This window comes from Pinus tabuliformis, chromosome 5_1, assembly GCF_031772625.1.
Source record: "Pinus tabuliformis cultivar Carrire ecotype Pingquan chromosome 5_1, CPIR1, whole genome shotgun sequence".
Lineage (NCBI taxonomy): Eukaryota > Viridiplantae > Streptophyta > Pinopsida > Pinales > Pinaceae > Pinus > Pinus tabuliformis.
In genome coordinates, this window is record NC_142305.1 from 392,665,476 (window position 1) to 392,692,846 (window position 27,371).

The 27,371-nt window shown below is 39.3% G+C and overlaps 1 protein-coding gene across 1 annotated transcript in view; it reads right to left on the bottom strand.

Annotated features, from left to right (window-relative positions):
* The window catches only part of LOC149165109 (DNAJ heat shock N-terminal domain-containing protein), a 424,936-nt gene that overhangs the window by 296,884 nt on the left and 100,681 nt on the right, over window positions 1-27,371 (bottom strand). Inside the window, exons 8-10 of the mRNA XM_089432244.1 lie at window positions 20,428-20,541; window positions 1,823-1,880; window positions 1,485-1,581 (exon numbers count right to left, since the gene is read on the bottom strand). Of these exons, the coding sequence (XP_089288370.1) occupies window positions 1,485-1,581; window positions 1,823-1,880; window positions 20,428-20,541 (269 nt within the window). The remainder of the gene's footprint in view (window positions 1-1,484; window positions 1,582-1,822; window positions 1,881-20,427; window positions 20,542-27,371) is intronic.

Here is a 27,371-nt window from a genome sequence, read left to right on the forward strand (position 1 = left end):
TTAATTTTGCCGACTTTTTGCCAACTTTTTCAAAAAACTCCCAACTTTAATGAGTTTTTCAACTTTTGGACCCTTGTTGAATTAATCCCGACTTCGACTTTTCCCACATTGCATAAAATAGCTACCAAACTATGAAGATCAATGAGACAAGAGGACACGAAATATAGGCTGCTATCCAGGGCCAAAACCTCTCCTCTTGAGAGGAAAACCCACAAGAATTTTTCTCTTATTAAAGAATCTTCAAATGATGAATTCGAAGACCTAAGACCCTTGACAAAGGCCCCTCCAAGACCAAGTCAAATTTTCCTCAAATGAACTTTCTTCTTCAAAGTCAACCCAAGTCAACCTGCTTCGGAATTGCTTCGACTTCACAAATTCGGACCTGCAATTTCGGCCTAACTACAGAAACCCTAGCTCGCACATGTGGGTGGAATATGGTGAAATAGGTTTCCTTCCTCCTTCGCTTGAGGTTCTTCTTTCTCCTTAGTAACTCGGCCTTCAATCTTGATCCTTATGACATCAAACTTTACCTTCTGCAATTCGGTCTTTGTTGTAATAAATGTTGCCCTAACTCCTTCGAAAGTGTGGGAGATTTTAGCCCTAAAACAATCCTCAAAACTTCGATTTCCTTTTCCTTTTGCTCTCCTTTCCTTCGCTTCTTATTAGTCTTCTTTTCTCCTTGTCCTTGTGATCAAACTTGCTTGAGTGAGTTCTTCAAATGAAGTCGAGTTCCCTATTAAGGCCGACTTGTCACTTGTAGGCTGACTTGTCTCCTTGCAGGCCGACTTGGTCTTGGAGGGACTTTATGACTCAAATTTGACTTACAAAAATTCTTTTGACTTGATACAAAATGCCCAATAGGGTATTTTACATATTACAATGACTCTTTGACTTCTTTGACTCTATGACAAAGCCCTAGAAGCACACAATGGGTGCTTGACCTATAAATAAAATGACCTAGAGCATGAAACCCATGCTATAATAATAATAATAAATTTTATTTTTCTCTTTTACATCAAATACAAAAATCAAGATTACATAAGACATTATGAAGACTGAACCTAGTTACATTTTCCAACAATACATAGCTTGCCTTCTAGAGGCATCCACTAAAATATAATAAAATATTGTAGGCCAACATAACTAACTCCTTAAAATGCATCCATGCAGCCGCATAAGAAGGCCACTATGGAGCAATAATGACCCAAACAACTGCTGAAAGGTGCAATTAAGGTCTCCATAAAATGTTACATCACATAAGTTGTCATGAGGCAATATTACACATATTAACAACTTTATTAACTTTTTCATTTGGTTTTGTACTAAATATTAGTATTCATGCTCTTTGTGGATATCTAACCATCTGAAATGGCCCCATTTGCAAAGATGCTTTTAACTCCAATTAAATTCACTCATTACTAAACAATGGGATGACATAATGCAACCGCTGAAATAATAGAACAAGTAATCTCCATTAATATTACCAATGATTCCAGTGAGTAATAGGGAATACGAGGGAGTCCAAGAATATCTGTTGCAATCCAGTCTACAATAGCATCCACATTTAATTTTCCTGAGTACCTGGAGAAAGATGATATCAGATTCAAAACCTGAAGGATAAATTAATAAATGAAATTAAATATATTGCTGACCGTGAAATTCGTATGAAATAAACTAACAGTGAAAACAAACCAAGCTGCCTCTAATATCCCAGTTAGTTATGTAAAAGAAATTAAAATGACATTTCCAAGGAGTTCTGTTGTATGGAAACAGGTCCTAATATTTGTCCCATGTCAAACAGACATATAAATGGGAACTTTACCGTAAAAGACAATCAAGGCGCCTGCAAGTCCTAGGAAATGCAATAATAGAAGGAAGCCCTGCAAATAAAAGACAAGATGAAATATAAATGACCACTTGTATGTATGTTGTACCTACTCACAAAGATGATACATCACAAGACCTACTTAGAAAACATAAACAATTCCAGAAGACAAAAAATTGACCCCTCTATGCATCCATCATTTGTTTATGCATACTGATCCTTGAAATAGATGAGAAGAGTTGAAATACAAATGATAATATAATGTTGTATGGTCATTGTATAAGCCATAATATGATACGAGCAATTAGATGGCTTTCTTGGATTAGCAAGAAACAGTCAATAGCCACATTTACATCTGCTAAAGCAGAGTGCAGCTTGCAATGGGTGCAACATGTAAACCTGAATAGATTCATCAAATATTGGAAGACATGAATCTTCAGCAATCTGAAACAACACCACTGAAGTGGAGTAAACAAAGTACCATCAAGTTGGCAAATTGTCAGTTTCCATATGACACTAAGAACATAGAAGTTCACTATGATGATATCAGAGAGCAGGTTAAGAACAACGAGATCAAGTTGATTGATTATGAGACAAGATCATGCCACAAACATTTACACAAAAGAACAAGGCAAAGAAAGGTTTGAAACATTTTTCCAAAAAATGGGTATAACAGAAATAAACATTAGAAGTAGGTGGATGTTTAGGAGACAATGTTTATTTACAAGTCATTAGCCATTATTATTTTTATATGATGGTTAAGGGTGCAACTCACCCCCATAATAAAATATGACAGCGTATCAAGTGTTATAGCTCACTTAAATAAAAGTTGTCATCTCTTTCATATTCTTTTGTTCCCTCCCTCTTGTTGAATTTTCCACGGCACTCAAGAATCTGGTTTAAGTCTAAAATCACAATCACAAACACACTCAAATGCCACAACACTTCTACTTTGCACAGCAGAAAATATACAACAGTGAATCAACTAGTACACAAGACAAATTTTCCAACCCAACACTTGTTATATTACAAATCTTTAATACAACAATCTTAGGGCTCCCATACCAGGGATCATGGCCCTTACAATCAGCCCTGATACAAGACAACAACTAGGGCTTGGTATCAACAACTATGATGACCAATCTACCCTGAAAAAACTAAAAAGCACACTGGACCTACTTGTTGATGTAGCTCTTCCACAGCCCTTTCAGTCCATGGACCTTGAACACACCTAGCAGGCCCTTTTGCATTCCCTTCTGCTGATCACGCAACTTCTGCTCCCTCAGAAAGTGTGCTTCTCAAGCTCAACAATCTGCCACTATCAATGATCACAGCTCCTTTTGTGTCACTGAAATTTGGCTCAACACAAATCTGCACACTAGCTGCTCCTTTGCCCCTTCAAGGACACCAGCAAATAGGGTCTTCCCAACTACCCACTACTTGCCTCTCTGCTGCTCCAAAGATGGCAGGACCTAGGGCTTGGAGACTGCCCTCTTATCATTGAAGTTGACCCACTGCCAATCACTGAACCAGGGCACAAATGACAACCCTCTTATTACCAAACCTTCACCCTTGAGGTCAATGATCTAGGGCCCAAACCACCTATCCACTAACAACCCTTTTGTCCTTCACAAGGAACTGTACTTAGGGCACTTCAAGCAACTTTCTAACAGCCCTCCAAACACTGTACACAAGCTGTTATACAACTGCCCAATCTGGACCTACAGCACCTAGCAAAACATCAACATGAAAAGACATGTAACAAACCTCAAGGCTCAAACAGCAATCTTCTTCTGCATTTCTAGGTCACGGTCCTGTGGCATTTCCCTGGGGTTTTTGGCCCTAGTTGGGGCACCCATACAGCCCACATAAGCCCTAAAACTTGGCCTCAAAACTCCTCGAACAGCTGTGCAATCCTCCTCTACAAGGCCTGGTCCTCCTGCACTATCCTTCAAAACAACTCAGCCCCTTTGCTACAAATCATATGACCTCTGTTCAACCTTGAACAGGGGCTTGGTCCTCCTGAAAAACACAGTGATATGCTGTGGCCTGTACATAGAGAAATAGCCCATTCACTTGCACAGAAATCTGCTCAGAACTCCTCTCCAAACTCGGCCAACAGTCTGCCCAAACTCGGCCTCTTCCAAAACATAGAAAAGATGTTCCAGCTTGTCCTTCCTTGACATGGAATGGCTCCTATAGGCCTGCGGCTCCTCAGATGTCTTTCTCCTATGATGTGTTGCAGTTGGATGTGTTGTGTGTAATAAAATGACTCAACTCTTTATTTATATCTTCTCTTGGTGCAACGACTAGCCCTCCAAAAGGCACCTTTCAAACCTAGCCGACTTGAACTTCATGTCATTAGCTCAACTCTTATAAATACAAAAAAAAAAAAAAATCATTTGATCAATGCCTCCATGGTTGCCTTAGTTGCCCCTTGCTCCATTAAGGATGCTCCACTTGCAGCAATGGTCAAATCATCAAAACTGCTATTGGTTTTGCGCGCACAACTTTGGGTGCAAAAGTCACTGCTTGGTACTTCGCCCACAAAGCCCATGTGGGTCAAACTTCTCCCAAACCTTGTACCCTAGGGTGTGGGAGTACCTCCCAAGCTACATAAATCAACATCTCTTGTGCCAGCTTACTAACAAAAGCAATAGTTGAGGATACCATACCAAAGTTGTGAAAAGGTCTAGCCATGACTTGATTCCTAGACACTCATTATTTGAAATCCTTCATGTTGTTAGATTTTATGAACTTCTAGAGGTTATCATTCGACATTATGAGATTTTGTCATACAGCTCAGGAATTATCAAACTATATCAATAACACCACTAGGGCTAAACAGGGATCCCTGCCTAGTCTATCCCATTCCTTTTGGTCTCTATATTGATATGTTGGAGCAATTTCTAAAAGAGACACCTCATGCACATGACTTTTCAATTATTCACCATCCTATGATATCATTGCTTATCTTTGCACATGATGTGGTCATCCTAGCCACATCTCCATAGAGCCTTGTTATCACAAAATCTAGCAGCTTAGTGCAAAGCCTCACTAGGCACTCTACGTATAGGGCAACAATGAGATCAGTCACCATTGTCACCTTAGTGGCCTCTCCCCTGTTGTTTTGTGGTTGGATGCTATCCCCACAAGGGAGGCTTCCCAACAAGACTTAAGAGGTTAGATGACCAAGGAATCCTAAGACAAGTGGCTCTCTAAGGAGCTTGTGAATTTATACACCCTAGAAAGGTATTCAATAAAAAAAGGCTACGAGTGAGAGGCAAAGTTTGATCACAAGGTGTTATCAAAAATAAGAAAAAATTTATGCCTTTCTGATTTTCTAGCTCTTTTTACGGCAACAGAATTATTTTTTTATTTTTGCAGTTGGGATTTTGTGGTCAAGGTTGATTTGAGAAATGGCATCACTGAGTAGTTTGCAATATGAAGACAACTTGGATGGAGCCACTAAATTTAGTCCCTAGAAGGTGCGAATAACCATAGTTTTAAAAATGAATGGTTTGAGGAATTTTGTGAACACAAATATCTAGGTTCCTTCAGATACAAACCTAAGAAACCAGATTTGTGCCCAGGCACCCTCATGTCCCGAATCGGGCGAATCGGACATGATTCGTTGGGACACGTTGTTAGGATATTCCGACACATAGGATATAGTTAAGTTCAACTTGGTCTAGTATAGAGTTAGGTTAGAGTTAGGTAAAGTGTGTTTCTTTACCGTTGTACATTTTGTAACTTACAATCCGACGGTCACGATATGTAGTGATCCGACGGTTCACTCTCACCTCGGTATTACCGACACTTGATCTGTGGCTTGACACCCGATTGGTCCATGAGTTCTATTTAAAGCGCATGGAGGGTCATTGTTCGGGTAATCCGTGCATGAGAGAAGCTTATGTAAATTTTCATTCTTTGATTAATAAATTGCCTGTAGTACCCACGTTGGGACAGGCCGTGGACTGTTTCCCTCCTTGCACTTTGAGGGTTTTAACCATGTCAAAAATACTGGTGTATTGATTTGAGATCTGGTTGTGAGCGGTGTCCTTTTGGTATTCTTTCTGAGGAACTTACCCTGTAAATTCCTTCATGGTATCAGAGCGATTTGAGGGCCGCGTCCGTTGGTGATCCAAATCTGAAGCCGGTAGAACTGCATGCGGCTATCGTTTCCTAGATCTGTTGTTTCTGACTGCTTTCGGGCCGAGAGGACTGCTCTGTTGCGTTCGGAGCATCTGTTCCAGTGAGGAACCCCTTTCGTTTCACGCGAAAAGGTTTCCGGTAGCCCTAGCTGCATAATTTTTCAGATCGGGAGGTATACAGTGTTTTTGCAGTTTACTGTTATTTTCTCTCTGCTTATTTCGGTTTCGGTTTATTTAGCCTTTTTTTAACCGGATCTATACCGTTCATTTCTGCGTATGCTCTTTGCCCTGCGACTCTGTGCGATCTGGGCAAATCAGAAACAGAAAGGAAGGATTTTTCTCATGCGTATGCTCTTTTCCCTGCACCTTAGTGTGATCTCGGAAAATCAGAAACATTGAGAAAAATATTTAGTTTTTCGGCTAAAGCTAACTTTGAGATTTTTTTTTTTTTTTAAATATCTAGTTTTTTGGCTAAAGCTAACTTCGAGCCGCAAGGTTCGTTTTTCTTGCATATTTGTGTTGGGTTTTGTGTTTTGTGTTTTGTATGGAAAAAGAGCTTTCTCAAGGCAAGCACGCAAACCAAGGCCCCCCCCCCCCTCTCTCTCTCTCTCTCTCTCTCTCTCAAATTTTTTGTATAGATCAATTGGTTCAAAGCTATTTTAAGAGAGTAGAGGTCTTGGGTTCAAGTCTCCATTTTGTGGGGGCGGATTTTTTTCCTTCCCGCACATTCGCGCACTTTGCCGGCAACGTCAACAATTTTTTTTCAAAAAGCCATAACTTCTTCATCCGGAAGCCTTTTTCAGAGCCGTTTTTTTTAAAACCGCCTATTTTTTCGAGATCTATCCATTGGAACACTTACTTTCAGCATCTTCAGCTTCAGTTTTTTTTAAAATGGAAAGTCCATGCCAAGTCATTCTTGACAGCACTAACTACTTCCAATGGGTAGCCTACATGGAAGATTTACTTAGAAGTAAAGGTCTCTTCAGAATAGCCACAGACCAAGAGAAGAAACCAAAAGATGAAGACAAGGCGGCAAAATGGGAAAATAGACAAGATCAAGCACGTGGTTTGATAGGGATGTCTATTTCTCCTGATCTTAGATTCCACATTGCAGGACTTGAGACTCCTCATGAAGCATTAGAAAAACTTGCTAAAGTTTTTGGGATTAAAAATGAAACTAGAGCCCATCAACTTGAAAATGAGCTGCTTACTTTGGATCCTAATAATTTTTCTTGCATTGAAGATTTCTTGTCCAAATTCAAGACCCTTAGATATCTCTTGGAAGGTGTTAAAGTTAAGAAAGAAGATGGTAACCTTATTTATTCCATCCTTACTAAGTTGGGACCAGCCTACTCTGTATTTGTTTCCACTTTCCATTCTACAAGGGAAGCTTTCATTTGTCAAGGACAAGACTACAAGGCCCCTTCCTTTGACTCCTTTTGTGATTCCTTAATAAGAGAACAAGAAAAACTCTTACACCTTGGTCTTCTTAATCTTGGAAACTCTTCCACGAAAGCGTTAGCCGCCCAGCAGCAACCAAATTCAAAGAATCCTAAGAAGTCATATCCTCAAAAGAATGGTCCTAAACCATCTCAGCCTCAAAATGAAAGATCATTTCAGCAAAATGATAAGACCAATAAAAACAAATGGAAGAAGACTGATAGACATTGTAACTTTTGTAATCGAGATGGCCACTTAGAATCTAAATGCTTTAAGAAGATGGAAGCCTTGGAAGCCGCAATGAAGAAACATAACATCCATGTGGAGCCTACTTCAACTTCAACTTCCGGAATGGCACTTTCTGCATGTCATTGTCAATCATCTCAGTCTGGTTATGCATTAAATGTATCTTCTTCTTCTTCTCATTCTCATGAGTGGCTCATTGATTCTGGAGCCTCTTGTCACATGGCCAAAAACCAAGCCATGTTTTCTTCTTTAAATGATTGTAACACCAAAAATATATATATTGGTGATGATAGATCTCTTAATGTTGTAGGGACTGGAACTGTTCATCTAAACAATGGTCAGTTTAATGATGTATTATGTGTTCCAACCTTATCCTGCAACCTTCTATCTGTCTATCAGATAACTCATTCAGGTGAAGGTAAAATTGTTGAATTTTCACCTCATGATGTTGTAATCAAGGATCTAAAAGATCCTAAACAGATTCTAGCTACTGGTCTTGCTGATGATTCCAAAAGGTTGTATAAGTTTCACAACTTTGGGTCATCAAATCTTCCCTCAGTATTTGTTACTCATAATGATGAAGTGAGCAAACTTTGGCATGAGCGATTTGGTCACTTAAACTATCGCTCCCTTCAGCATCTATGTAAAGAAAATATGGTAACAGGTCTTCCTATGGTGTCTTGCAGAGATGGTGTTTGTTCCGGATGTGTACTTGGAAAACATCATCGGGACAGTTTTGACAAACGTGCCTCTTGGCACGCCTCAGCCCCTTTACAGCTTGTGCACAGTGACTTATGTGGTCCTCTTCCTGTTGCTTCATTCTCTGGCTGCAAGTACTTCTTAACTTTCATTGATGATTTCTCCAGACGCACTTGGGTATACTTCTTAAAACTCAAGAGCGAAGTATTTAACACTTTTTTGGCCTTCAAAGCCTTTGTTGAAAAACAATCTGGACATCAAATTCTTAAGCTAAGAACTGATAATGGTGGAGAATATGTTAAAAACACATTCATCAACTTTTGCACCGAAAATGGAATTCAAATGCAACATACTGTTCCATACACTCCACAACAAAATGGTGTAGCTGAAAGGAAAAATCGCACCTTAAAGGAAATGGCTAATTGTATGCTGCAATCTAAAGGACTCAGTCTTAGTTTTTGGGCTGAAGCAATTAATTGTGCAAATTATCTAATCAATCGCACTCCTACTAAGGTTCTAGAGAATATCACTCCAGAAGAAGCTTGGAGTTCCATTAAACCAGATGTAAGTCACTTTCGTGTGTTTGGAAGTGAAGCATGGGCCCATATTCCAGATGAAAAGCATAAAGCTTTAGAACCTAAGAGTGAGAAATGTACTTTTGTTGGATATTCTGAAGATGTAAAAGGTTATAGACTTATTCCATTTAAGTCCAAAAATGTTATCATTAGAAAAGATGTAAAATTTGATGAAAATAAATCGGCCTGCGAGCCTAGTCCGGCGGATGTGCCACCTCTTCCTATCTCTTCTACTTTTGAAAACATTTCTTCTTCAGATGATGAAAGCGAGGATGATAATCCTCCCCCACCTTCTCAGGATCCTCAACTTCCAAGATGGGTCCGTGCTACTCGGGATGCAGCAGGTGATCTTGCCGGTGATCCTACAGATCAGCGACGTACACGTTCTCAGTTTGAAAGAGCCTCTTCTTTACTGGCTCAAGCTCCAGTAAATCATGATCCTGACACTTTTGCAGAAGCTTCAGGCCATCCACATTGGGAAGCAGCTATGAATGAAGAATATCATTCATTGATGACAAATGATACATGGGATCTTGTTCCTCTACCAAAGGGACGCAAACTTGTTAGATGTAAATGGGTTTACAGAACCAAGTATGGACCAGATGGGAAAGTTGATAAACATAAAGCTCGTCTCGTTGCTAAGGGCTTTTCACAGGTTGAAGGCATTGACTACACTGAAACCTTCTCCCCTATTGCCAAAATGAACTCTATCCGCCTTGTTCTTTCCCTTGCTGCCTCTTTAAAATGGGAAGTCCATCAGATGGATGTTAAATCTGCCTTCTTGCATGGGGACTTGCAGGAAGAAATCTATATGGAACAACCCATTGGCTTCATACAAACAGACTCCAGCCTTGTTTGTCGACTTAAGAAATCCCTTTATGGCCTCAAGCAAGCTCCTCGGGCTTGGTATGCCAAAATGGATAGCTTTCTTTTAGAATCTGGCTTTTCTAGGTGTCATTCTGACAATACTGTCTACACCAAGAAAGTGGGCAACTCTCTTATCATCCTTGTTCTTTATGTTGATGATCTTATTCTTACTGGTAGTGATCCCAACCTTATAAACCATGTGAAGTCCAGCCTTAAAAAGAAATTTGAAATGACAGACTTAGGACACTTACACTATTTTCTCGGTCTTCAAGTCTTGCAATCCCAAGAGGGTATTTTCCTTTCCCAGTCCAAGTATGCTTGTGATATTCTTCGTCATTTTCACATGGAAGACTGTAAGCCAGCCCCTTCTCCCTTTCAGTCTGGAGTCAAACTTTCAGTCTCTTGTACTTCTCCTGAAGTTGATGCTACCTTATACCGTCAACTTGTCGGAAAACTCTTGTATTTAACCCATACTCGTCCTGATCTTTCCTTTGCTGTTGGCCTTGTTGCTCGTTTTATGCAAAACCCCCGTGAAAGTCATTGGAAAGCAGCTAAAAGAATACTTCGTTATGTTCGAGGTACAGTACAGTTTGGGATTCATTACAGTGCCAAAGCAGCGCCTCTGTTAGTTGGTTTCACTGATTCTGATTGGGCTGGTGACCCTGATGATCGGAAGTCTACTGCCGGTTATGTCTTCACTCTTGGTTCAGGACCTATTACATGGGCTTGTAAGAAACAGGCTGCCATTTCTCTTTCGTCAGCAGAAGCAGAGTATCGTGGTGCCGTGGAAGCTAGTAAGGAAGCCTTGTGGCTTCGTCAGATCCTATCAGAGTTTGGCTTTGAGCAGCAGCATTCAACCACACTTTGGTGTGATAATCAAAGTGCCATTCAGCTATGCAAAGATCCAGTCCAGCATCAGCGCAGCAAACACATTGAACTACACATGCACTTCATCAGAAAGCTCATTCATGACCATGTTCTTGAAGTGCAATATTGTCCAACAGATGATCAGGTTGCAGACATCTTCACAAAGGCTCTCACAGAGGCGAAGTTCACTAAACTTCGATATATGCTTGGAGTTCAGGAAGTTGTCACTAAGGGGGGATAGGCTCTAGTGCCTCCTTCCTTCTCCTATTGTGTCATATTTGTAAATCCTTCAATCCTATCCCAAGTTGTTCTTAAGGGGGGATGTTAGGATATTCCGACACATAGGATATAGTTAAGTTCAACTTGGTCTAGTATAGAGTTAGGTTAGAGTTAGGTAAAGTGTGTTTCTTTACCGTTGTACATTTTGTAATTTACAATCCGACGGTCACGATATGTAGTGATCCGACGGTTCACTCTCACCTCGGTATTACCGACACTTGATCCGTGGCTTGACACCCGATTGGTCCATGAGTTCTATTTAAAGCGCATGGAGGGTCATTGTTCGTGTAATCCGTGCATGAGAGAAGCTTATGTAAATTTTCATTCTTTGATTAATAAATTGCCTGTAGTACCCACGTTGGGACAGGCCGTGGACTGTTTCCCTCCTTGCACTTTGAGGGTTTTAACCACGTCAAAAATACTGGTGTATTGATTTGAGATCTGGTTGTGAGCGGTGTCCTTTTGGTATTCTTTCTGAGGAACTTACCCTGTAAATTCCTTCACACGTGTCCTCTGGATCGTGTCCCATCAGGACATGATCGTGTCCTCCGGATCATGTTCCATCGGGACATGATCATGTCCTGATTTCAGCACACATGTCCCGATTTTTGGACTGACACGCGGCCATAAAAGGAAGATTTGGGCCATTCTAACATCACATTTCTCATTTCTCTTGTTGTGGGTTTGTTGTGGGTGTGTGAGAGCGAAGAGCAAAGGGTGTGGGAGCATTTTGTGTTAATTTTTGCAACTGCAGTCAAATTCCACCTTGGATAGCTCAGATGACTGAGATGATGATTGCATTAGATTCCTCTTTTCGAGAGGACAAAATCGACCTAAAGATCACCTTATTTGGACAAGCGAAAGTTGGTTTTTGAATTTATTTATTCACTCATGTATATTGGGTTAGGTTGGCCCAAAAAAAAATGTTAAATTGGATAGGTCTGCCTCAACCCCAAGTGGACCCTCATGAAAGCTTACAAACAGAAGACCTCAAGCTCATTTGGTCACATTGATCAACCCATCTTCTCTTCTCTTAGGTATAACTATGAGATTGATATTCTAGATCTCTTACTACCTGTGGTCATGTCTTGATGACATATGGTTAAATTGAAAGTCCTAACTTGATGGAGTATCTTGATAGAAAGTGTCATTGTGTTCATAATCTCTGAGATATGATGTTGCTATCTGATGCCTTGAGTCTAACCTTTGATTGATTCCATAATGCTAATAAGCCATGATAGATATATGATCTAACAGATTTGTTGTTGCATGACTCTAGTAGAGACAAGCTGATGACATGAATGAAGATGAATGAAGTAGATCCCCAGTCAGAGGGAGAATCTCTTCTCAAACTACTATTTTCATTTTGTACTGTTGAAATATGATTTATGTGCATCTGACATTATTGATCTGCAACAAAGTCTCAGATCTGAAGCTTGTACAAAAATTAGGGTTTTTTCTGGATTTAGTCACAGAACTAGGATATCTCGTCACTAGACGCATGCATGATAAGGCCCAGGTAGCGTCCAAGCAACTAAAGACGCTCCCATGCTAACCTAAAGGGAGCATCTAGGGATTTGACTAGAGATGACCATCATCTGAAGCTTTTTGACGTTGTCCGAACTCTAAACCAAGGTGTCTCTGACATATTCTGCTACTGTAATCTAATTTCCAAAGTTGTTGGGTTAAATTGTTGATCACATAAAAATGAAGTATTGTGCAAGAAATCGGATGGTCACCTAGAAGATGTCAGTTCCACAGACATGTTGCAGATAACAAGATCTAGAAGCAAGAAGAGCTTGAATGTTTTCAATAACATGAACATGCAGGCTGAACTTGTGTTTGCAGGTGACCGGGACATACATATAGATATGTCAAGTGTTTGTGCTAACAAGAGTTTGGCATGATTTGGCTGATTGATATAGATAAGCAGTATTTAGTGTTGTGTCATGATACTTGACAATAACTTGGCGTTTTGAATTGATGATTGAGATATGTTTTGATCTCTCTATGATAGCGAATTTGGCCTTGACCTGATGACTAATGATCTAATTTGACGATTGTTGATTTTCCCTGATGTCTATGCTATGTGGGCATAATGACTTATGTGGGTATTTGGAAAAATGATTTTGTATTGGCCTCCTCGTTCATAGCACAATGGTTGAGGTATTGATAGTTGTGATTCAGCATGAAATTGAAACCTGCATGACTCATCCTTGGTGTATGCATTTGCACCTAGTGACAGAAATGACTTGTATTATGATTATGAGAATGACTTGATAAAGTTCAGATTGATAATGCATGGTTGATGACAATTTGTTGACATAATAATAAATGAAGTCAGAACTTGATATGAGCTCTCCCTATCACCCAGTTGAAAGTATTGATACTGTGATAATAATGACTTTTATAATGGTTGTGATTTGACTTCAAAACTTTGATAAACTGACTCTGTTGATGTGATTGTACAGCATTGATTTATGTAATGTTGGCTTAGCAAGTTATTATGCTTAGAGCATTGCATGAAGCAAGCTCCCCGATCCAAATATGTCTATATTTGATAGTTATCTTATGAAGTTAGGATGATGAGTTCCAAGGTATGGCTTTGGTTTTGATTATGGTTTTCGTTTTATATCCTGATGGTCTACTCTTGACAAGTGATGAGCCTCTAATGAGCTAAATCAAAGGGAGATAGCTTCTGAAGCTCGAAATGATGTATCATGGCATGATGAATCGATTTCTAGAATTTGGAAAAGAAATTATATATTACAAAGCTATTGGAAAATATTTTTGAATATTGACAATGCAAATCCTTGGATACTCTGATTTGAAGTTCAAAGATGTTGAACTTGACATGACATCCAACTATTGATTGAAGCATTGATGCTCTGTTTTAAACAATCATCTGTATATATATCATGTGCATAGAACCAGAATAAATTCATGAGTGAGTTGCTTCATTCACATAGAGTTGCCACCAAGCATCCTTTGAAATATCTGTATGAGATATTCTATTTTTGAAGATGAAATATTTCTCCTATGATATGTGACTGCATGGATGTATTGTTGTTGATATAGATTATTGTTAAGCACATTTGGATGTTGCTTCAATAAGAGATCTGCCATGATATCTTGGACGAGAGATCCATAGTATGATTGAGGATGAGTATGATGTTGCTAGCATGGCTAGTTGTGAGGCAGGATGCAAAAGATCCTTAGAGAGTTGTTTGTGTATGATATGGATATGACATGGATACATTGTGATCCAATTGGCAAAAAGTCCCATATTTATAGTTGGGACCGAGATACTCTCATATATTGAGACAATGCAGCTGTTCAAAACAAGCTCAGGGTTGTGGTTGGCACCTCCTTGAGAGGGAAGATGATTATGGTATTCTTTTGTGATTTATATGATTATTTATGTTCTGAGTTGATGTCATGTATGACGAGGAAACAGCTGCTATTGAGACAAGCTGATACTAGATTTGAGTATGATGAGAGCAGCGTTGATCGAAGACATTGAGCCAACTCTTCCTCCCTTTCTGAGCTCCCAAGGTGAGGAATTGAGATGGAGGGCTCCTGGGGTTGAGGGAACTCTAGACAATAGGGTATGACCCCTATCTGTTACCCATAGGGTTGGAGATGTTGCTCCCCTATCTTCATAGGGTTGGAGAATGTTGCTCCCTTGTTTGGTCGTTGCAGAGTATACCCTAGTTGGCATCATACCCACAAGCAGGGCTTGTCGGGAATACCACTCCTCATTTGGCCAACGAGTTGAGAGTGTACTTGGGGTGTACAACCCAAGTCGATTATGATGCAAGTGTTCTACCACATGACTATTCAAGGTCATTGATGGGAAGATCAGTAGGCAATAGGATGGGTTGAGATAACCCTATGCGATTCCAAGTTGAGATTGAGCTCCCTGATGAGATCCCAAGGTCGAGATGTGCTCCCTTGTGTGTTTGGATATCCTATTGCTCGATATGGGGTTGTATATGTATAGCTCCCCCATGAGATTCTAGGTCGAGATGTGTTCCCTGATGTGGTTCCAAGTTGAGATGTGCTCCTTGATGATATGCTCTTCGATGACGATTGATGATGATATTCCAGGTAGTAGCCCACTGGTAGAGATTCTAGGTAGCAGCCTGATGGATAGAGGGTGGTAGCTTAAGCTCCCCTCCAGTAACAAATTCTTCTTCTTCTAGATTTGAGAATGTTCAGCATATGAGCAGGAAAAATCAAGAGATAAGCAGGGACAAGCAAGGGATAGATCGAGATGTACATTGATTATTTGTGATACTTGAGGTCGTCATGGTATGATGACTACATGACAGAGATGATCAGAAATGATATGTGATGACACTTGAAGACACAAGAATGGCATATTGATCGATGGACAGATATTGGCAGGTGGAATTCTCCCTAGAAGAGAGGGAATGTTAATTTTTGCAACTGCGGTCAAATTCCACCTTGGACAGCTCAAATGACCGAGATGATGATTGCATTAGATTCTTCTTTTCGAGAGGACCAAAATCGACCTAAAGATCACCTTATTTGGACAAGCAAAAGTTGGTTTTTGAATTTATTTATTCACTCATGTATATTGGGTTAGGTTGGCCCTAAGCACATGTTAAATTGGACAGGTCAGCCTCAACCCCAAGTGGACCCTCATGAAAGCCTATAAATAGAATATACCTCAAGTTCATTTGGACACATTGATCAAGCCATCTTCTCTTCTCTTATTGTCTTGGTTCGCACAAGTTTGTCAGAGGAAAGTTCGCGCAAGGGTCTGAAATCTCAGGGGTGAAGCTCGCACTAATCTAGGGTTTTCTTATTCCTAGATGTTGGCACAAAACTGGGCATTTTAGTCCCTGGATGCTGGCACATAGTGGTCAAGACAGTGTCCAGAGAGCCCTAGACGCTAGCACAAAAGCCTATGGGAGTGTCCAAGGTTTCAAAGGCAGACCTAGAGGTGTCAGTACTCGAACGCTCACACAAAGTGGTCCTGAGAGCGTCTAGATAGTCCCGGACGCACGCACAGTAATTGGAAGAGAGTGTCTGAGGGTTTGGAGCAGATCTGGGTGAATTGGTCGTTGGACACATGCACAAAATGGTCTAGGGAGCGTACGTGCTACCTTAGACGCTAACATACAGTTCATAGAGAGTGTCCAGAATTGCTATAGATGCTCGCACAGTGCCTCCTCGTTTTGTCCAAGACCTAAAGATGAGTTATCAGTGTGCAGCAATGTTCAGCTCAATGACAACAGTATCCAGCAGTTGACTTCAGTGAGTGACAACACATTACAGTGATCAAAATCAGGATTGTGATTATAAGCATGAATAGATCTGTTTCATGGATATCATAGTTGTTTTGTTGCATAGATAAAGTTATGGATCATTATACTCTCTTTTGTTGAATCATTTGATGACGATCTAAGAAGAAGAAGATTTGTAAGGGTTTTCCCCATAGTGGGTTTTGCCCTAGTCTCGGGCCAATCTTGGTGTCTCTATGTGTATGCATGTTTTTTTCTATTGTTCCTTCATGTTTCGCTACATTGATGATGATGATGTTGTTCTTTCTATATAATTGCATATGTTGATGAATAATGATGTATATCTTAATAATGTAATGATGATATGGGGTTAACTTATAATGGTGTAGATCTGAATAATGTATTAATGAAGAAATGCAATTATCAAAGCAAAGAACAATGTAGCCCTATGAAAAATTAACATTTTGGAGGCGATTCAAGCAACAGGGAAGTGCATTTTGTCTCTATTTTTTTTGCATTTTTATTACAACAGTGTGCATGTGCATTTTTTTTACAAATTTGTTCATTTTTTCTTTACTTTTTTACAGCATTCATGGCTCAATCAAGGGCAACAGGGAAGGAGCAAAGGAAGTGGAAGAATGTCCCCATTAGAGATTCCCCCTCCTGTTCCAATTTCATCAGGGTCTGCAAGTGTTCCCTCTATTGGAAGTGGGGCTACAACAGCGTCTTCAATTGTTGACGGAAGACAGCAGCCCCAAGATAACAAATATCCCTTGTGGAAAGATGTCACAAGAGAGTAAGGGCCAGGCTACAAGATGAAGGGAGGAGGCAATGTTGCTTGGAAATGAAACTATTGTAACAATCATTTCATGAGCACATATTACCATGTGAAAGCTCATTTGTTGGCTTTACCAAGTTGTGGAATTGCAGCATGTACACAGGTGTCTTTAGCTAAGAGGAAAGAAATGGAAAAAGAGGCCAATGTTGGTATGGAAAAGGTCACTGCAACGTCTAAAAAAACAAGAATAATGATCCCCTACCATTCTTGAGGAAAAGCAGCAACAAATTTCCATTTGAGAGTTCTGGTAAGGGACAAGCAGCAAAAAAAAAGGCAACAGCACTTGGCCCAATGGACAAGATTTTTTAGAAAGAGAAACAGGAAGAGCTTGATCTCACCTTTGCATTTTTTCTATCAGAACTCCATATCCTTTAATGTTGCACGCTCACCTTTCTTTATTGAGATGTGTTGAGCTCTAACTCAAGGGGCTCCAACAGGGTATGTGCATCCTATCTCAAAGAAGCTTAGAACCACATTGTTGACGAAGGCATAGAAAGAGGTAGACAAAATGCTTGAGCCTATTAAATCAGCATGGCCAACATCTAGGGTTAGCATTGTTTCTGATGGATGGACAAATACAACACGACACCCACTCATCAACTTCATGGTGTTTTCCATAAATGGTCCAGTGTTAAATTTAGGTATGTTCTATGCTAGAGCAATTTATTTCAATTTTCACAGTTAGCTCAATATCTTTCCCAGATTAGCAATCACATCAGCATTAAAGTAAACTGCAGATAAAACATAAATATAAATTGCAGAAGACAAGCCAAGACAAGAGGACACAAGATGTGGTGCTAGCCAGGGACAAACCCCAATGTGGGGAAACCCTTCGTCAATTCTTCGTATATGATCTTCAATAGTTCAGCAGAGAGGAAGAGAGATAGAGATAGTACATTTACAACAAAAGTCAACACTTTGACTTATCTAGATAAGAGCATAGATCATCTCCTTGGATGATGATACATGAGATCAGTGTGAAGACATGTTGCTTCAACTGATTCTCCAAGGTGACTCCTTCACCTATCATAGTGTTGCATCTCATCATCATGCTGCACCTCACCGTGCTACACCATGTTGCACCCATCATCACAACGCTGGACCTCATGCTATTGTTGTCCCAGTGTTCAGCGCTGTTGTACATAGTGCCACTGCTACACCATGCTTACTGTTGTCCCAATGTACTTGCTACACTGTACTTGTTGCTGTCCATGATTCTTCATGCTTGCAGCTGTGCCATGTGTCACCAAGCTTGCAGCTGTCCCATGTATAAGCTTGATGTATTTAACTGCTGCATGAAGACATGTAGCATCCAACCATATAGCTGAATCATACATAGAGCTGTACTATGCATCATACCATGCTACACCATTTTTTACATTATGTTGCATTTCTACCCATCACTGTATGTTGATAGCACTATGTTGTACTATGTATACAGCTGTCATATACTATGTTGTCTATGTCACAGCATTCATCACATCAGGCTGCACTCCTTTGGGGTATTCATCACTCCATGTTGACCCAACATGTGGCTCCCACAGGCTGTTCCAAGTCTGATCCAAATCTGGTCAATATCCTTGACCCAATGCACCTCTAACACTGCTTCAAATCTGCTTGACACTTTGTTGTTCCTAACTGTTCTGTTTAGGGCACTTGGGCATACTGCTGCAGCCCTAAGTTCCTCTCAACAGTCCTCGAACAACCCTTCAAAAACTGCGGACTAGGCAAGGAGAGATGCTCCTCCTCCACGCTGAAGGTAAGGGCTCAAGACAACCCTCAAATCTGCCCATGCTAGGTTTGTTGTAGTGGTATGGCATGTGGCCTACCACACAACACTACTGCTGCTCACGACACCCTCCAACAATGATACAAACCATCCGTTAGCCTTTAAACAAGCTAGCGTTCAGCTCCCAAGGCCTCGGCCTAGCACAACAAGCATCACGGCTTCCTACAACAGACTTCGGACTTTGTTCAACCCATGAAACAGTCCTCCAACCCATGCTGCCCTAGCCTCCCATGCTGTGGCCTCAAAACAGAGATCTCCCTTTAGACCTGCGGCTAGGGCTAGGGCTTGAACGCATAGCAGTTTAGGGCATATAGTAAACCCTTATAGGACAGCGAGGGAGCCTACTTCAATCTCCTTCATGACAGCGGTGAGGGTCTCCCTTTGACTGCGTAGAGCCTTCTTTGATTAACTGCATTAGGGCTTCTTCATTAGGGCAGCATAGAGCCTTTCTCCATTAGGGCAGCATTATCCCTTAGGATCTCTTCTCCTACTAAAACCCAAAGACAAGTAGAGAGGAAGAGATCCCAAGTGTGTGTAGAAATAACTTGAAGGCCACCTCTATTTATACTAAAACGTTGAGCACGATTGGGGTTTATTTGGTTGCTGGCCGACCTTGATGAATTGTCCCATAACACTAATAAATTCATATCTCCATGAATACTTATTGGAATCGGATGATATTTAGATCAATCCTACACCTCTTGATGAGAGGGATCCAAGAAAAATATCAGCGACCATTAATAAGATGACCCACGTGGAGTTTGACCCTAGTTGCCAATTTTAACATCCAGTTTTCTTGAAATCAGTGGATGCACTTGGACAATACAAGGATGCACAATATATGGGTGAGTTGTTTATTAAAGTTATTGAAGATGTAGGTGTTTATTCTTGTGTGCAACTGCAAATCATTACAGATAATGCACCTGTTTGCAAGGCTGTTGGCATGATTGTGCCTTGTATTTGCAAATGCCGAATACTCTAGCAATGCCACAAACAATTTCTAAGTACAGGGATATTTATCTTCTCAGACCAAGTCACAGCTATTCCTTGCTTTCTATGTCAACCAGAATTAAGGAAACGAATTTTGGATATGGTACAAGTTTCAGAAAGAGCGCTTCCAACTTTGAGGAAACATGGAAAAGCCATATCTATCTCTAGATGTATGATTAGGAAGGAGCATTTTAATTTGTATGGTATGCATATAGGTGTGGAGTATGAACTTCCAAAATAACTTCTATCAATTGTTATATAGATTATTGCTTTTGTTTTTACAGATATGAAACAAAATTTTGACACTGGAATCTGCTGGAAGATGTCTGAGAAAACTTTCCCAGATGTGTTTCCTACGCATTATTCTGTCAAGTCCATAATGGAAATAATTCTGATAATGAAACAATCCCTAAGCCAAAAAAAAAAATTGTTCAAATAATATTATAGCCAACATTGAAAATTTTTGAAGCCCCATTTTCGCTACAAGTATTTGTTCTCACAGTATATGTTTGAAGTTTGAACCCGCATTCATGGCAACAAAAGAAATGCATATAAAGCAGAGCCTACTGTATACTCATGACTTACCATATCGGAAGAAAGGGTGGCCTGTAGCTCGATCTCTTTCTGCAAGGTACGATGCAAGCTGGACTTCACCAAGCTCCAATTTTCCAGTATTGGCAACTCCATCCAGCCAACCAACTAAGGATAAAAATATTGTCAGAATTGTATCCATCAACTGAGCATTGGCAAGATGCATTCCCACAATAAAACAAAAACAATCAACCTCTGACAGCAGCAAACAAAAGATAAATGGAGTCCAATCCATCATTTAACAGTTTTTCTTATTATATTATTAATTTATTATTGTGTGCACGTATATTTTGGAGAGAGACATTGAGGCAGGCCAGGCAGAAAGAGATAAAAAGTAAGTTTCCTATAAGGATTGTTTCTAAAATTTACCCTACACTTTATCAGACTCTTCTAAAGTGCTTCCAATGTAATATAAGCTAAATTTATGACATGATATTTTAAATTTTTAATTAAAAATAGTAAAACAATCAATGCCTGGGATTGAACTTGCACGATATGCAAATGAGACAACCATAATAATGAACGAGTATATGAAACTGCAAGAAGAAGAAAGAATATCATTCATTCATTAAAGACAACCTGAAACAGCAAAACCGTTTTAGTTTCAGAAACAACACTTTTTCAAAATTTATTAAAAGAAGGGAACCCCATACTAAAATATTGAAAAAGAATAAAAACTGAAAAAAAATCATATTACATTTTTTTGGTTTTTGGAATTTTAAGGACTTTTTCTGTTTTAGGTTTATTTAAACAAACAAGGCATGCATGGGTTATACCCTTTTGGGCCTTCTTTTTTATTTTATTTCACTTTTGATTTGAGAAGCACGTTAATTTGGCGTTTTAGGATAGGCATTGCCTTGGAAACATTTCTGCACTGTTTCCGAAAATGGAAATGCACAGAAAACATTTCAAAAGGCATCCATCAAGTTCATTGAAGCACACATCAAGACAAGAAAAGAAGCCTAAAGTCTAGCAAAGAAGAGAAGAGAAAGTGAAGTTGTGAGGACTGTTTTGGGCCACATTATCTCACACGTGCGAGGATATAGGGCATCATCTCATTGCAGCAAGACCGAATTACAGACCTGCCAAGAGAAGACGAAATTTGAAAAGCAAAGATCAAGAAAGGAAGCCGAGTTATTGAGGAAGAGGAAGCAGCTTGAGCAAAGGAGAGAGAAGAGTATTTCAGCCACTAAACCACTCACACGTGCGAAATTGCAGAAGTTGCAGGAGGGGCAAAAAGTTTGACTTGGTCTTGGAGGGGTCTTTGACAAGAGTGTGAGGTCTTGGAATTCGTCATTTGAAGATTCTATAAGAAGAGAAGAATTATTGTGGGTTTTCCTCTCAAGAGGAGAGGTTTTGGCCCTAGCTAGGCCTCATTGATCTTCATAGTTTGGTAGTTGTTTGATGATAAGAACACAATAATAAACAAGTGAAAGAAGAAATTAATTACAAGTACATTGAGTTAAGTAAAGGATCATCACAAGCAGTTATCAAAGTAAGAGAAATCACCCTAATCTAGCTGCCCTTGATTTTTCAACATGGTATCAAAGCTAAGGTGACTACAACAAGGAAAGGCAGCTTGAAGATCATCTAATTGAAGAAGGATACATAAGGGCCGAGCACAAGGAGATCATCAAGGAAAAACTAAGAAGCATCAAGGAGGACTATCCATCACATCACAAGGATCACATCATCACAACTCTTGGAAGAAGAAGACCTCAAAGACCCTACCTCCATTCAAAGAAGGACTCTACACTTGAAGCATTCTTGGGAATGCTTACACATTCTACAATCATCAACCAAAGGAAGCAAGAAAGAGCACTTCATCATCAAAGTGATCTCCCTCACATTGAAGAAAGGATCACATCTCAAACATCCTTGAAGAAGATCATCAAGCCATCATCATCAAGGAGGCATCTTCAATTGTCAAAGAAATAGTGAAAGTCAACATCATCAAGAAGGCATCTAGTTGAAGATATCATCATCAAAGAGAACAAAAAACTTGTTGGGTCATCGAATTACCTTGCATGGAAGAAGAGAATAGATTTGATCCTCATAGAAAATGAAGTTAGTGAATATGTCACAGGATCAATCACCAAACCTTCTCAAGAGCAATCTCAAGCTCTATCGAAATATATGAAAGGAGAAATAAGGGCTCAAAGAATCCTTATTGAGTCAATCAAGGATTCTCTCATCCCTTATGTAGCAAAGTTGAAGACAGCAAAAGAGATCTATGAAAATCTGGTAGAATTGTTCTCTGTAAGCATTGTAGAAATTATATCATTGGAAACTAAACTATATAAGATTAAGGTATCAAAGGAAGAAGGGGTAGCCTCATACCTTATGAGGGTATCTCAAATAAGAGATCAACTACAAGAGCTAGGAGAACTAATGTCTGATCGTGAAATGACCACCATTGTGCTCAATGCACTACCTGATGAATGGGGCAACTTTGTATCAAGTATTTATGGATTCAATGATCTATGGTCATTATGCAAGATTGAAGAAACCAGATTGAAGACAAAGAACAACATTGGATCAAGTGAACAAGCTCAAGCATATGCAGCAACAGCAAAGAAGAAAGGGAAATTTGAAAAGTCTAAGTCTCGAAAGAAGTTTCAAAAGAAAATCGACATGTCAAAGATTCAATGCTATGAATGTAATGAATTAGGCATTTCAAAAGGAATTGTCCTAAACTCAAGAAGGACAACAAAAAGATAAAGAAAGGAATGAAGCCCATGTCACCAAAGAAGTAGAAGAACCAAAAAAGAAGAAGTCAAAGAAGGAAGAAGTTATAGACCTCCATTATTAGAAGGTATCTCATTTTCAAGTGCACTATAGTTAGCAAGTAAAAGTAGAAAGCATCTCAGTCATGATATGATGCATTATAGCAAAGATTGAAACAACATCATCATAGAGGCATGGAAGGATAGCCGAAGTAGACGTTTATATGGTTGAAGGAGTGATCATAATAGAAAGGAAATAGCACATAGCATCTCCATTGGAAGCATATAAGGATAATCGAATTGAAGCTAGTCATCTAGCAAAATAGGAAGATAGAAGTTTGTCTCGCGTCATCATCACTAAAAAGAAGCATTTGCAAAATGAGGATCATCAAGATCCTCCATTGGAATATTTGTTAAAAGGTTCACCTCTACTTAGAAGAAGCAAGTGTCTTGCAAATAGTCTACATTCCACCTTGTATGGGATCCATAGTTTAGAAGGATGATAGTATGATGACAAAGATATCCAGCATATGAAGTTGGTTAAAGTATTTTCATCTTCAAGCAAGGAAAGGGAGTTGCTAGAAGGAAGTCTAGATGACCAAATGAAGGAAGAGGTATGTATATATTTGGTAATAGATAGATAAAGTCATGTCATCATATAGTTGCAAAGAGAATGGTTGAATACTCTATCTCATGAGCATGATAAAAGAGAAACCCTTCCATTAGAATGATACATGAAGGCATGTAGACAATTTGCCTTAAACTATTCTACATAGTGACAAGATGAAATCAACATAATATGACCTCATGAAGAATATGAGGTGGTTGGCAGCTATGGTTCCTATGATGAAGGAACAATGTATAAAAGATCCTGAAGAAGCAATGTGTGAAGAAGATGAAAGAAGAGTTCGTGAAAGATGCATCTATAGTCACGTATGTGATCAACATTTGATATCTAGAAGGATTAGCTATAACATCTCCATCAAGAAGGTATGAAGACCCTGATATGTATGCTGGAAAAGGAGAACCTTGACAATGAATGTCTTGGAGATGGATTCATACGATATGCGAAAGGATGTTGATGTTGCAACACGCTGATGTCATGACGAAAGGCTATCATATAGAGGTAACTTTGATTTAATGTTCATTTTCACTTTTGAAAAAGCATCTGGTTGGGTTGTAACAGGGCTAGTGAAAGAGGATTGTCGAAGTTCATCTACAATTAAAAATGGAAGGAAGATCCTGAAGGAAACATGACTTGGAAGAGATCGTCGTATGAAGGATAGCCAAATGTGAACTAGAAGATCACTTTCCGATAAGAGAAGTATGACATGACTATTGGTTCGATGCTATGTTTCGTTGAAGGGAAGTGATGGAGAAGATGGTTGATGCCCTACGAAGAAGTTTTGGAAGAAGAAGGCTCCATGATAAAGAAGTTGAAGTTCATCCATGACATGATGATGCAAAAAAGAGGAGCCCTACAAGTAGTTGATAGTACGATTATCTCCACCGAAAGGCAGATAGTTGTTGTTGGTAACAAGTCCCTAGTTAAGAGAGAGCTTGGGTATATTCCTTTTATAGGAATGAATAGATACTCCCTAGTTGAGAGGGAGAGATAGACACATCATTCTTGTCTTCTTTATGAAGAAAGAATGGAGGATTGGGTAAGCATCTGAATTTCGATACTCTTTGAGGATGAGGTAGGGCATCCAATAGGTAAGAGTAGTCGAAGAGGAAATTCCATGAGGATGTGTAAATCCAAGATGGGAATGGTCCTAGAAGGACATACCTTGTGAACATTCGGATGGGGTATGTGCCTTGAGAGACAATGATGAAGGTGTCTATAAATCATTTGTCTCCCCAGCATTGTGCTTTGATCTTGTGGAGAGATAGAGTTGTTAGTCAAGGCCTTGCTATGTGACAATGTTGGTTGATATGATGAGATGCATTGATATAAGCTGAGAAGATAGCTTATGAGATGGCTTACCAATCTGACTCTTCTTATGAGAATTCTTCAGTATGAGAATGTCCAAGTACCTTGTATGTATTATGAATACCTCCCTAGTTAAGAGGGAGTGTTGAAGTATGTAACTAGGTTCAGTCTTCATAAATATGAAATGTACTCTTGATTCTTGTATATTGTAAAAAAAAAATATTGTTATTGTAGCATGGGTTTCATGCTTAAGGTCAATTTATTTCTAGGTCAAGCACCCATTGAGTGCTTCTAGGGTTGGTCATAGAGTAAAGAACTCAATTAAGTCATTGTCATTTATCAAAGACCCTATTGGGCATGTTGTATTATGTAAGAGGAATATATTTAGTGTCAAAAGAGTCAAAAGACTCCCTCCAAGATCAAGTCGGCCTCATAAGGGTTATTCAACCACCATGGAAAACCTATATATAAGGAAGAACTCAACCTCATCAAAAGGCATCCATCAAGTTCGTCGAAGCACACATCAAGACAAGAAAAGAAGCCTAAAGTCTAGCAAAGAAGAGGAGAAGAGAAAGCGAAGTGTTTTGGACTGTTTTGGACCACATTATCTCACACGTGCGAGGATCTAGGGCATCATCTCATTGCAACAAGACCGGATTACAGACCTGCCAAGAGAAGTCGAATTTGAAGCAAAGAAGATCAAGAAAGGAAGTTGGGTTATTGAGGAAGAGGAAGCACATTGAGTGAAGGAGAGAGAAGAGTATTTCAGTCACTAAACCACTCACACATGCAAAGTTGCAGGAGGGCCGAAAAGTGCAAATCTGAGGCAGTAGCTGAAATCTTGAAGTGAGGCTGAAATTTGAAGTGTGATGCAGTATTGAATTGGGTTGACTTTGGGAAGAACAAGCTCATCAAGAAGAAGTTTGACTTGGTCTTGGAGGCGTCTTTGAGAAGAGTCTTAGGTCTTGGAATTCGTCATTTGAAGATTCTATAAGAAGAGAAGAATTCTTGTAGGTTTTCCTCTCAAGAGGAGAGGTTTTGGCCCTCGCTAGCAGCCTACATTGTGTGTCCTCTTGTCTCATTGATCTTCACAGTTTGGTACTTGTTTGATGATAAGAACACAATAATAATCAAGTGAAAAAAGAAATTAATTACAAGTACATCAAATTAAGTAAAAGATCATCACAAGCAGTTATCAAAGTAAGAAAAATCACCATAATCTAGTTGCCCTTGACTTTTCAACAGTTTTTGTTATTATTATGATGAAATCTAAGTCTTCCAAATCTTCTAAACCTCTTCCTTGAACTAGTAACAAAAGCTTGAGCATTTTCATTATTGGGTTCGGTGTCGTCCTTGCTTCTTATAGAACACATAGAGCCCAAAGTTCTTTAAATGTTGGAGTATCTTTTCTTGAATAAATGCTACTTACAAAACTACTCCAATCTAGAGGTAGATCAATGAGTATGGAAATGATTAATTCAGAATCAGATATGATTTCTCTGAGCCCTTGAAGTTGCTCCTTTAATTTTGAGACTTTCATAAGGTATGAGGCCACATCTTCATCTTTTGATATCCTTGTTCTATAAAGTTGATTCCTTAGTGAGATCTTCTGGCTGGTAGTATTAACAAAATATAGTTTGACCAATTTGTCATAGACTTCTTTGGATGTCGACAGACCTAACACAAAAGAGATGAGATGATCCTTGATAGACTCAAAGAGGATTCTTTGAGCCCTAAATTCTCCCTTATTGTACTTAGTCACTTCTTCAGCATCGTCCTTGTCTAGTTCTAGAACTTTGCCTAAAACGAAATCCATGGCTTCATTTTCTATGAAAACAAATCAATTCTCTTTTTCCAAGCCTTGAAATTATAGGCTCCATCAAGTTTGTTGCCTTCCTTATAAATAGATGCCATTTGACTCGTAGGTTGAGACATAGATTATAGTAAAGTACTTACTTGTCAAAGGAGAAGAGGTTGATATAAGAGTGCTTCCAAGAATGTTGATGATGCTTCCAAGAGTCTCCAAAGATGTTCTTGAGTGGTGGATACTATAGTGATGTCTTCAAACACTGCAATGATAATGTTTTCAAGCTGTTATAAATATTCCTTTAATGATGGGTGATGAATGAGCAAGATCTTGAAAACGTTTCCAAAAGCCTTCAATAATGTCAAAAGAGAGAGATTGCTATTACAATGGTCTTCTTCAAAAGTGAGTGATGATTGCTACAAAGATGATGACCTTTGGATCTTCTTCTTTTTGCCCCCAAAGAGAATATCTT